The 13,588-nt window shown below is 34.0% G+C and overlaps 1 protein-coding gene across 4 annotated transcripts in view; it reads right to left on the reverse strand.

Moving 5' to 3' along the window:
- LOC585583 (cytoskeleton-associated protein 5) overlaps positions 1-13,588 on the reverse strand; it is a 70,448-nt gene that overhangs the window by 37,383 nt on the left and 19,477 nt on the right. For all 4 annotated transcript variants that reach the window (XM_030989307.1, XM_030989305.1, XM_030989306.1 and 1 more), the window contains exons 8-18: positions 12,952-13,065; positions 11,350-11,454; positions 10,587-10,676; positions 9,864-10,028; positions 8,832-8,960; positions 6,611-6,799; positions 5,773-5,856; positions 3,602-3,712; positions 2,392-2,484; positions 1,419-1,604; positions 674-771 (exon numbers count right to left, since the gene is read on the reverse strand). In XM_030989307.1, the coding sequence (XP_030845167.1) occupies positions 674-771; positions 1,419-1,604; positions 2,392-2,484; positions 3,602-3,712; positions 5,773-5,856; positions 6,611-6,799; positions 8,832-8,960; positions 9,864-10,028; positions 10,587-10,676; positions 11,350-11,454; positions 12,952-13,065 (1,364 nt within the window). The remainder of the gene's footprint in view (positions 1-673; positions 772-1,418; positions 1,605-2,391; positions 2,485-3,601; positions 3,713-5,772; positions 5,857-6,610; positions 6,800-8,831; positions 8,961-9,863; positions 10,029-10,586; positions 10,677-11,349; positions 11,455-12,951; positions 13,066-13,588) is intronic.

Here is a 13,588-nt window from a genome sequence, read left to right on the forward strand (position 1 = left end):
TACTGACCACCTTTAAGATTTCAATATATTGGATAATCTTCACTTATTGGTAATATATCTACTTAGGCTTAGATCGGATGTTTTATGAACATGTAGTTATAACAATATTCTGTCCCTAAAACAACCCCAAAACATAATGCCTCTGGCTTCTTCCTAACGGAGGCATTAAAAAGGAAAACTTAAACCTCAAATGAACTTCCTATGTTCAACTTGATTTTGGACTAAAGCTTTAAAGTTTAGATTCATTAGAATACGGGCCTAAAAATCAAGATATTGTTGTTCCCAAATATGTTAATTTATACATACCTACCAAACTTTCACAGCAAAAATTAGGAATCTCTCATAGCAAAATTAGAAATACAATCTATTTTGTATCCTTTTCACACAGAATATTCCAGAAAAAAGAGGAATCTAGGGTACAAAAAATAGCTTGAAGACCCCAAAAATAGGAATCATTCCTCCAAAAATGGAATGGTTGGCAGCTACGTGAATATCCTACTGCTAATCTGTTTTTCTGGAGGCTGTTTCACAAAGCCTTTTTTCAATGACAAACAACAAATATCAGTGACAAATCTACTGATAACCAATCAGAAGCAAGGTTTTCAGTAGCTTATAACCAAAACTGTCATTTGTCACTGATGACAAGTTTTGTGAAATGGGGTCCTGGACTTACGTTGAGAAGCCAAACTCCTGTATAGCTTGTGCAAACCAATTAAGTAGCTCTGCTTGGTTCTTGGGATTCTTCTGCTTCTCAAAGGCATATGTTATCGTCTACAAAAGAGCAAAACAAACTATGATAATAATAATAATAACAATAATAGTTCTTAGGGTTCTTCTGCTTCTCAAAGGCATATGTTTTCGTCTACAAAAGAGCAAAACAAACTATGATAATAATAATAATAATAACAATAATACATCTTGTTTATCCAGTTCTCCCTGAGGGCCCCCGCAATCATTTTATTTCCCCGGCTTTAGCAGTAATTTCAAACAATATTTGTTGATATGGAATTGCATGTTTTTATTTAGTATTTTGAACATGTGTTATAAGATGGAATTTCATTGTCTTAAAAGTGAATTGAACTGAAATGCCAATCAGGTGTTACAGAAAGCTGTTAATATTCATGATGACACTCAAAAGCTTCTGTATTTTTTCACCTCAAGAGAATTTCAGAAATATTTCCGGCCTGCCTGACGAATTAATCAAGAACCTCTGATCTGGACTTCAAATAAAATATCAAACGAAAGATCAAATGATTTTCCTTTACTCAATATCTTTTATCATACAAGCACTAACCGACAATGTTAAGTAATTATTACCAAACTCAAGCTAGTAATTACCCTTTAAGTTGCATTTTGAGTTTACAGACAGAAAAAATTGATTAGCATGTAAAATGGTCTAAATTAGACGGTTGCTTCACCTCTTCGGCTATGTATCCCAGCTGACAGGCCTCGGCGACCGCCGTCAATGATTCCTTGACCTTTGACCCCGACTTGGTGTCACCGATCTTGTCAATGAGAGGTGCTATGACGACCTGAGCACATCGGCGTGAGAACCTTGCTTTCTCTGCTAGGAAGCCTACCAGAGCTATCTTAGCATTCATCACCTGGTGGTGTAACAACATCAATAAGATCAAATTATCTTGCAGGACTGGGGGTGTTTCACAATGATGTTAAATTGAACTTAACTGTAAGTTGGACTTAACATTTATGGAAAGCCATTAGCATCTTTGAAAATATTTTGTAAAAGTTATTTTAAAAGGCATAAAATGTTGATTCTAATGATTCAGATTTTTAAATACCAAGGAGATATTTCATGTCTTTGATGTGGAATTCATAACAATCTAAAATACTTTTTGCTTTGGAATATATTTAATTTTGAGGATACAAATGGCTCTCCATAATGTTAAAGTCCAACTTAGAGTTCAGTTAGGATCTTTGTGAAACACCCCTCTGGTATTGTACTGTACTTGTATTAAAGGGATTGGGTAACTTTGTCTCAGATTCTAAAACAAAATCCTGGATTTAGCTCATGCTGCAATGATACTTTTACAAGCCGATCGCCTGTCTGATTATCAAGATATTTATGATTGGAAATCGAAATCAAATTTTGCGTTTTCCTAACGGTTTTCATAACACTACAGTCTATTGGGGAACACTAGTAATGACATCCAAAGTCCTTTGAAAGCGCAAAGAGAGGTTATATCATAATGTGATATGCGCTATACAAGAACGGCATATTATTATCATGAGTAAATGTTCCGAGGATAAAATGTTCATGAATATGCTAATGACTAGATTTTTGAAATGTCAAGTAAGGGTGAAATTGTACAAGTCAAAATGATGTTCATGTTCTTTAGCCTCATATAGATAACATATAAGCACTTTACTTACCTGAAAATTGGCTTCTTTAAAGCCGGGTTTCTTGGCAAGAACTCTGACAAACACTTGAGCATTGATATCATTCTTCTCCATGTTCTCAACTTTCTGAAAAGTTAAAAAGAATCAAAAGACAGATGCTAAAGATTACTTTTAATATAAGGTTAAATTCCAACGGCATTTGAAAGACTATATTTGTTAGAACTTCCCTCAAAACAAAAGGGTATGAAAATGGCTTTTAGTGGGAAAGTAACAACCATTAGTTGTTGAATCAACATAAGTGATTGCAATCACCTAAGGGTCTAATTTTCAGACCCTTTTTAGTCGGATATTGCTCAAACTTGGGCTAATTTGTTTCTCTTGTTTTTCTGCTTTTATTAATACCAGATAGTTATCAGGGTGGACTTTGTGTTGCACAAAGATTTAATCAGTTTAAGTTTGGCTATTACAAGCAGTGGGTTATTGATGTAGACAAATGCTCATGTACCTTTTACAGCTCATTTTAGGTACATATGTATGTTATTACGAAAGAAAAAAGAAGTCAGTCTGTCAATCAATAGTGTCTGACGGAAGTCTAGCAAGTAATCAGGTTTCCTTGCATAATTGAATACTAGGACACTGCTAACGTTTAGATTTCACAGATAGGACATACATGACATATTCATAATTCCTGCAAAGCTCTACAGAATTTGATGTTGGCTGCAAAAGGGACATAGTATCTTTAAAATAACTTGCATACATTATTGTATCATGATTGTTCATGTCTATTGCCTCGCTCGAGTGACCTCGTTCAATGACCTCGTTTAATGACCTCATTATTTTAAAGTGACTATCGTGTCATTTCTTTGGTAACAAATTAATTTGTTTGCTGTATTTGCTATTTTTTGCTATTTTTGCTCGTTTCACGTTGTATATCATCTGATGTCAAGGCCTTCTTGCCCACCTATTATTATTGTTACGTCCTTCACCATTACAACCACTTCAATCAAATGTTAGTTTTATTTATGGGAACCTATAATCTACAAGCTGAGCTTTTTAATAGGTTCCTCACATTTCACCCTATACTATAACCTTCTATTCAATACAATTAATTTCAACATCTTTTCAAAGAATTACTTATATGATGTGACACTTTTAGTATATTTCATATTATGTTCCAACTTTGTCAATTTTGTGAATTCTTTTGTAAAATGTGAAACAAATAAAACTTGAAACGTGAACTTGCCTTGGTGAATTCTTCCATTGCAGCCAACCTTTCTTTCCAGTTACTGGAGGCTAGTTGAGTTAGAATAGATGCTGAAAGAAGAACCTCTGCTTTATCTTGAACCTCTTCATCCTGTCAATAAATCATTCATACATGTATATTCATTCATTTGCATAATCATGTAATCTATTGAAAGAAGAACTTCTGCTTTAACATGAACCTCTTCATCCTGTCAATAAATCATTCATATATTCATTCATTTGCATAATCATGTAATCTATTGAAAGAGGAACTTCTGCTTTATCATGAACCTCTTCATCATGTCAATAAATCATTCATATATTCATTCATTTACATAATCATGTAATCTATTGAAAGAGGAACTTCTGCTTTATCATGAACCTCTTCATCATGTCAATAAATCATTCATATATTCATTAATTTGCATAATCATGTAATCTATTGAAAGAGGAACTTCTGCTTTATCATGAACCTCTTCATCATGTCAATAAATCATTCATATATTCATTCATTTGCATAATCATGTAATCTATTGAAAGAGGAACTTCTGCTTTATCATGAACCTCTTCATCATGTCAATAAATCATTCATATATTCATTCATTTGCATAATCATGTAATCTATTGAAAGAGGAACTTCTGCTTTATCATGAACCTCTTCATCATGTCAATAAATCATTCATATATTCATTCATTTACATAATCATGTAATCTATTGAAAGAGGAACTTCTGCTTTATCATGAACCTCTTCATCATGTCAATAAATCATTCATATATTCATTAATTTGCATAATCATGTAATCTATTGAAAGAGGAACTTCTGCTTTATCATGAACCTCTTCATCCTGTCAATAAATCATTCATATATTCATTAATTTGCATAATCATGTAATCTATTGAAAGAGGAACTTCTGCTTTATCATGAACCTCTTCATCATGTCAATAAATCATTCATATATTCATTAATTTGCATAATCATGTAATCTATTGAAAGAGGAACTTCTGCTTTATCATAAACCTCTTCATCGAGTCAATAAATCATTGATATATTCATCAATTTAAATAATCATGTAATCTATTGAAAGAAGAACTACTGTTTTATCATAAACCTCTTCATCCTGTCAATAAATCATTCATATATTCATCAATTTGCATAATCATGTAATCTATTCACTATGACCATTCAGTAATACTAAGTTGCTCATAGATGCATTCACTCTATCTCTTCAATAATATATTTATGCTTTTCTGAATCCTATACTTTTACATGTTCACATTTGTATTACTTTCTTTACTTTCTTGCATATGTAGATCTATATGCATTTCCTAACTTGAACAGTTTTGTCCATCACATGAAAGATGAAACAAGTCAAAGCAAAAGAATTTGGCTCTTAAAGATCCTGATGCACTAAGCACCCCTTCCGATAAAAGAGACACAAAGGGTGGTATTCTTGAGAGGGGACTAACTTTAATCCATGGTGTAATCCTCCGACTAAGTATACAATTCCAAGTGTCCATATGTATATGTTTTTAAATAATTTAATCTGTCACTAAATTGAAATCAAATATTATAATTAAACTATGTAATAACATAGTTAATTACAACAATATAACTATGAAATAATTATGTTATCATGGTAATTTTGGGGCATATCAAATTATTCAAAAATATATTCATATGGACACTCGGCCTTCCATACTTAGTCCGAGGATTAAACAATGGACTAAAGTTAGTCCGCTTTCGAGAATACCACCCAAAGACTCTCTGTCTGGAATGTGGGATGATCTTTCAAAGGGAGAGAAAAACAAGATAAGACCGCTCCAGCAAAGTCAATGCTAATGCGTATTGACCTCTAGTGCTGTTTAAGTGCTGAGAAGCATCAATTGCACACTAATGCACACAATGAATACGAAGCGGCTGATCGTCAAGTTTGACGGTAGACTCACGATTTGAATTTTCAAAGAATTTTTTTCTAATATCGGTAAGTTGAAAAGATTGCATTTTACTGCTATTTAGGTGTCATCAATTGTCACTACAGTACCGATTTCAAGTGAACTCTGTTGAGTTTTGTGCAGTAGAATTTGAAATGTTGAGAAGCAATAGAGGTCGTATAAGTAGTTCTTAATACACAACAAGTATACGAATGCTGCTATGTGTGGATAAGACTTACCGTAAGAAAAGGTTCAGATTTCGTCTCTTCTTGACTCTCATTCTTTGGTGCCTTTTTCTTTCCTCCTTTCACTGTTTTACCAGACTATCAAAGAGAAACATACAATAATCATTATCATACTGGTTTATTATACAGACAAACCTGTTTACAGAGGCCACCCAAAGAAACAGGTTTGTCTGTAAAACATGTACATCAATTTAAATGCATCCCTTAAATGGTCTCCTTTGAACAGATTTCTTTTTAAGTTTCCTTCTTTGGAAGCTATTTGTGAGCAATATTATATCTCATACAACACATACCTAACCGGTAACTATTGTAGCATTGGAAACATGTACAGACAAACAGAACTCATAACTACCAACCTTCCTGGGCTAAAAGTAAGACATCTATCATGGGAAAATATGGCATTGGTGTATTTTGTATGCTTTTACACAGAAGTTTTGAGAGAGAAAAAGGAGACAAGTATTCAAAACATCAGGCCTTAAATTTCCATATTTTTAGGGCAAGGCCACTTTTCTGTAGGGCACATTCCTATATTACAGCACAATAGTAAGAATTGGAAAGGGCACAAAAATCTCCAAGGCCAATGAGAGGGGCATTGAGGCCAATCAAAGGGGCATCCAGGCCATGGCCTTGGTGGCCTTGGGTTAATTTAAGCCCTGAAACATTATTTCATTTAGATGCTGCTTATAAGTATTGGCTTGCATTTATTTATTTGATTTATTTCCATGTCAAGATGGTATAATCAATACAATAATCAATAATCAATACAAACATATTGATGAGATATTATTCATAAGGTAACTATTAAACTAGGAATCGTTAAGAGGGAACTTACAGCACTGGCCTCTGACTTTGATTTTGATTTTGCCGTTTTCCCAGACTTGGCCTTAGGAGGAGCTTTGGCAGCGGCCTTGGCAGCAGGAGCCTCCTTTGATGGCCCTGGTTCTGATTTGGGGTCTTTTGCTTTTGCTTTCTTCTTGCCGCCACCATGGGCTAGCTCGACCTTATCACTGTATTCCTTGATCTGAAATATAGAACCAAATTAGTCAACAATTAATACAACAATTCTTCCTATCTCAGAAGGCTCTCAGAACCCCAAAGCTTGGAGCACCAGGGAGGTGTTTCACAAAGATCCTAAGTACAACTTAAATCTAAGTTGAACTTAGAAATTATGGAGAGCCATTTGAAGCCTTAAAATAAAATATATTCAAAGGAAGAAATTCCAGTATTTTAGACTTTTCATTAATTCTACATGTACATCAAGATCATGAAATCTCCTTGATAATAGAAAATATGAATGAATTGAATCAACATCTTTTTAAATAACTTTTACAAACTGTTTTCAAAGATGCTATCGGCTTTCCGTAAATATTAAGTCCAACTTAGAGATAAGTCCCACTTAGGATCTTTGTGAAACACACCCCCCCCCCCCCCCCCAGGAGTGTCAAGCGTAACATTCAAATTCAGTGAACAGTTCTCCCTATCCCATATGGCTCTCAGAACCCCAAAGCTTGCGGTACTCTTCTTCTTTTTTTAATGCAAATCAGCAGATATGCTGAGAAGTGTACAACATGTGTTTATAGCCCGTCCACCTCATTGCTATTTATTGTCATTGACAATATTTTGACATCCAAGCAACAACAACAAACTGTCTTCCAATATGACTGTAAATTTTAGTGTTTATTTTACTGAAACAATAAAATATTGGATTTCCAGTGCAGATAAAATGAAAATAAAAACATGTAAATGGTTGACAATTATTAAAGTATTTGCATAATAAAAAACAACATTATAGAAACAGAAAGAGAAAAAATTTGAGTACATAGTTAACTGGGCCTGGGAGGTGTTTCACAAAGATCCTAAGTCGAACTTATCTCTAAGTTGGACTTAAAAGTTATGGAAAGCCATTAGCATCCTTGAAAATATTTTGTAAAAGTTATTTTAAAAGGCATAAAATGTTGATTCAAATCATTCATATTTTCTATTATCATGGGAGATTTTATGTTCTTGATGTGGAATTTATGGAAAGTCTAAAATACTTGATTTTTCGCTTTTGAATATATTTTATTTTAAGGCTACAAATGGCTCTCCATAACTTTTAAGTTCAACTTAGAGTTAAGTTTGACCTAGAATCTTTGTGAAACACCCCCCTGGTCTTATAAACACTATGAACAAGATGGACAAAGAAAGAGGACAAAATATACAGTTTCTCATTCTACCCTCAACAATTGCTGTGGTAGACAAAGGAACATCCCTTCACTGCTATTATGTAAAAAATGTGTAGAACAGGTGTCACATCGAATTCTTTGTCAGTCATGTTCATAGTGAAAGATTTCATATCAATCGCAACTTAGTCGCAATTGATATTGACATGTATGTATATACATAAGAGATAGGAGACTGCAAACGTGCGGTTGATCAAACTCTCACTATGAACATGACTGACAAAGAAAGTGGACAAAATATACAGTTGCTCAGGTAGATAAAGGAACATCCCTTCACTGCTATTATGTAAAAAGGTGAATATGCATGTGACACCTGTTCTACACATTTTTACATAATAGCAGTGAAGGGATGTTCCTTTGTCTACCTGAGGAACTGTATATTTTGTCCGCTTTCTTTGTCAGTCATGTTCATAGTGTCTTCACAAGATGGGGCACTGGTTTTCCTACTATTCCAAAGAATGTTATGAATTGTTTTGTCATGTCTTGTCTCATCTTATTATGTCAGTCTCCTGTCCTTTGTGTCCCGTTTTGTCATTCTTTTCTTTTTGTATTTTTTTTTATTATTTAGATACTTTAAAATGGTTTACGAAAATATGTTATTATATTATATCTATTTTACTGTGATTATTAAGACACTTTTAAATGATTTATGAAAATAATGTTCATATTATATTTAATCTTGGGAACCTACAAAAACAAGCTATGCGTTCCAGTAGGTTCCTGTTTCATTTCATAATTTTGATCTTACTTTGTACTACAGTATGTTCTTTATTGTGCAAACAATTGTTATATGATATGAAATAAAATCAATCAATAAAAAAAAAATCTTACCTTGTCTAATTTAATCTTTTCTAGATCAGCTAGGAATGGATTCATAGGTTTCTCTCCTACAACCTTCAAGGCTGTTGCCAGTGTTTCAGAAGCCGCTTCTCTGCAGTCTGGTGTTGTATCTGATAGTTTCTGAAAATAACAATTTGAAGGTATGTTAGTTGGTTTGTTTGTTTTACCTGACTGCTAAGAAAGCATACGTGTGCTTGTAAGTAAAGCAACCAAGGGACCCATGGCTTTAAGTCCTCTCCGAGGGACTTGGTAATGTGGATTAATGCTTTACCAAAGGGCAGTAGCGCATCGACTTGGGTTTCGAACCCGGGACCTCCCAGTTACAAGACCACTGCTCTACCACCGAGCCATCACGCCTCCGTTCAAACTCAAATACGCAAAATCAGAATAATAAAGAAAATATCTAGTGAAAACTTTCTCCCAAATAACAATTTTTGAGCATAACAGCAAATCTCAATATTGGTTCATGCTAAGAGAAGCAAACGATTAAGTTTCAGTATTCCCAAGAAAATCACTACTTTGTTGAGGCAATCAGCATTTCTCACATTAACACAAGTTCAATTAAACTCAAAGAAAATTAAACTTTAATTAAAAACGTTATTTCTTTAAACCTCAGATGTCACTATGAAATACTACAAAATCATTTCTAATCGGCAATAGAGCGGTGAAGTGTGACGTCATCAAAATTATATTCTATAACAATGAATTCCTATAGGAAATATATTTATTCAGATGGTCATATCTCAGCCAATACTTAACATATTCAATTGGTTTTTCGACATTTGGACATTATTCTTGATGCTTTTTCGGGAAATGAAGAAAAAATTGAGAAATAGATTTTTATGCGTCACAGCTTCGGTACTCTATTCCGTATACACATTTCAAATTTGACTTACTTTGACCAACGATATACAGAGTGGTTTGAGAATCGCTTTAGGAAGCGTTGCAGGTGTGCATTGTCTGAAATACTACAAAATCATTTCTAATCAGCAATTCCGTATACACATTTCAAATTTGACTTACTTTGACTAACGATATACAGAGTGGTTTGAGAATCGCTTTAGGAAGCGTTGCAGGTGTGCATTGTCTGAACGCCCTTCCAAGGAATAGTGCTGTCTCGGTCCTGATGGAAGGATTCTTGTTGTCTAGGGCTGCTAGAACGTCTTCTAGAATGTTCTGAAACGTTGTCTAAAGAGAAATGCAAATACATCATAATTACAGGTATTCTTGAATCTTTGTCTTGATTCCATGTATAATGATTTGCCTCTGTGCTTTATTTCTCATTTGTATTAAAGGTTATATGCTTTTACTGTAATTATATAAAAAAAAATTGAACATGAACTTGATTATCAATAATTTATATATGTTCCAAAATGGTTATGAAAAGAAAAAAAATGCCATTGTTCTCGCCCCAGCAGGCGAGACTAGCCAATGGCCTGTTGATTGATCGAGCGCCAGTGTGCTTCGACCAATAGGCTTTGTCTGTTATTGTCCTAATTATTTGACCGCCGGTCCCCCCGTCTATCCGTAGAGTATAAGAGATGCTTGCTCACAAAATATATTATCACCTGACGAAGTGTAGCAGCGGCACACGAAACGTCGTGATCTTTCAGATCACTTGTTGACCATACATTGCGAGACAAACGAATGTCACTAGCGATATTATTTTCGATCAAAAAAAAAGTTTGTTAAAAAAAAGAATTGCAGGTGTTTATTTGCCCTGAGCAATGTTTAGTGTATACTTACTGTTGGGAAGATGGCATCAATGGCTTCTCTGAGAGCCGTCACTACATTTATTTTCTTCTCTTTGAACTTATCTAGGATTGATGATATACACTGAAGGTAAAAAGAACGGGGAAAAAGAAGGAAAAAAAGATCAGTTTAGATTAAATGCATTGGAATTATTCAATACCAAAACAGAAGGAAAAGGTCAAGAAACAACATTTATTTTCTTCTTTTTGAACTTATCTAGGAATGATAATACATACTGAAGGTAAAAAGAAGAAGAAAAAAGGGTAAGTTTAGATTAAATGCATTGGAATTATTCAAGGAAAAGGTCAAGAAACAACATTTATTTTATTCTCTTTGAATTTGTCTAGGATTTATGATATATACAATGAAATTAAAACAAACAAACAAAAACAAAAGAAAATAGATTAGTTTAGATTACAGACATTGGAATTATTCAATATTTTGTTTGTTGAAAAATCGTATTTTTAAGAGGTGATATCGTATTATCGTACTAAAAATGATTTAATCGTACTGGTTGGCATCTCTGGGTCTTGCACACCATCTAATCATCCTCATCTCGGCCTGTTCAACAAACTGTACACTCCATGACTTCAATACCCTGGTCTCACTGCTGTACACCTTGCATTTTTCACAAAATTCATTAAAATTCAACTGAACATGGTAGCACAGATAAACATCATTGTGTATCAATGGCAAGTTTTATGAAAGGAAAAAGATAGTGGCCGCTATCAAGAGACAAAGAGTACGTTTTACTTACTGCAACTGCATACGGGGAGAACTTCTTGCGTATTCCAAGAGCGATACCTGCCATACACTTCCCTGCGAGGGCCACTATCATCACGTTATTATCTTTGGCTACCGTCTGTTATCAAAGACATAACAGTAAATATCAATATTTTTTTATTTATTTATTTATTTCGGTTTAAAAAGACATAACATGATTCAAAGGTCCAAGGACCAAAATTAATCATGTTTACAAGTTATACAATACAGTTATAAATACAATAAATAAACAATAGTGAGCCAAACGAAAAGGTATGACAAGTACAAGATTGTAATAAAGATGAACAAAATAATAAATTTCAATCAATAAAATACCGAAATAAACTAAGAGAAAGTAGTGGTCAAGATCGTCAAATTACTAAACTGTTATATGGTAATGGTAGCAGATAAACATACAATAATAATGTTGAGTAACCAAACAATAAATTAAAAAAATTAAAAAATATAGGGGTAAGAATACGATAAGAATGAGGCTGAGTATTGTATGGAATGGTGTGTACCAGTTTCTATTCAGATTCGGGTGTTTCAATATGGTTTCGTGACAATGCAAATAAAGGCCATTTCACAAAAATACACTCATAAATTAAAACATATCTTTGATATTGCTTTTTAAAATCTATGTTAACAATCTTCAGCATGATAGTAATACTTTTTGTAGATGATACAAACCTTTTTATATCCGACAATGATTAAAACAATTTAGTTTTTAAATTAAAGGTTGAATTACAAAAGATATATGAACAGTGTCTTACGAAAAGATTGAAGTTGAATATTGATAAGACATGTTGTATGATTTTGCACACATATGAAATGGCTTCCTTGATATTATCAGGGACGTGATAGAGAAGGACTGGAATCAAGCCGCTCTCCTTTGACCCCATGCTCCAAGCCGGCGAAAAGTTATGCGCTAATCTGCAACTGTTGACCAGGTGGTCAGATAAAAAAGCGCATGAAATTTCAGGATTTAAAATTCCTACATCAGAAAATGGTATCACAGCAACTGTTGGCTGTCCCTTTCAATGATTTCTCATCCATTGTTGAATGTGTAAAGAGTAGAAAAAGCGAACACAAACTTGTGTAATTTCATCCTTTTTTTAACTTCAAAAATTAAAAAAACACGCGAAAAACACGCATTCGCAAACTTAATGGTATTGAAGATTGTGAATCATGGATTAAATAACAGGACATTAAAACATGCACAAATTAGCGCATTATCCTGAGTTTTGAGTTGAGTATTGAGTTTTTGTCAGGATGTAATTTTTCTTTTACCAACTCTGGCACACAAATTATAGAAAGGAATTTGTTTGATGCACTATTCCCAATACAATCCCCATATAAAGTTTTTGATTTACACTGAAATTTTGCCGGTAATTTAATATGTTGTAATAAATGGAAAACTGGTGCCTGGCTTCCGAGAGTCCCCGCAGTCGAAGCACGGTTCGGAGCATGGAACTTCAAAGCCGAGTGGAATGTTACACATCCCATTGTTACGCTTTGGAACTCATGAATGCGTTTGAATAAATTACAAGAGTTTCGCCTCCTTTCTTTCACCTATTTGATATTATTGTTTTCTCACCTTTTTAAGTACCCTGACAAGTTCAGCGAAGTCTCCTGGTTCTATCTTAGGATTCGCAGTCAAGGGTTGGAGAACCTCCAAAGCCTCTTTCCTTGTCTGCCACTTCTTGGCCTCCTGTTGTTGGTTGTCACAAGAAACGATAAAGAGATGTATAATTAAAGATAAAGGCGAGTTCTGGTCATCCGATTGCATTGTGAAAGAAAGGTTGTGGAATCGACCAGAAAAGGTTAATCATCTAGCATATAAGTATTTGTGTGTATTGCAAGGTTCTGTTGTATATGGGACTACACGAAAATGTGGCATAAAAATCAGTCCTGATTTTTAGGATGTTACATGACATATTTAGAATATGAAGGCAATTGAAGAGCCATGCTTTTCAGGGAACATGTTTTATCTGATGTTCTTCCACACTTGCATAATAACAATGATAACGCTCACAAATTATTGTTCACCTCTTCCCAGAACTCAACCTTCTCTTTAATGCTTTATTGCCATGGATTGAATCCCTTGAATTCCACATTGTTTGGAGTACATTATACTACATGTCCACTGTATGTGTGCCAAAAGTTGAATGTGGCAGTATATCGTTTGTTCCATTGGTCGACCAAAACTGGTAAAGAGTTATGATTAAATTTCA

This window comes from Strongylocentrotus purpuratus, unplaced genomic scaffold, assembly GCF_000002235.5.
Source record: "Strongylocentrotus purpuratus isolate Spur 01 unplaced genomic scaffold, Spur_5.0 spur5_scaffold_18, whole genome shotgun sequence".
NCBI classification, from domain to species: domain Eukaryota; kingdom Metazoa; phylum Echinodermata; class Echinoidea; order Camarodonta; family Strongylocentrotidae; genus Strongylocentrotus; species Strongylocentrotus purpuratus.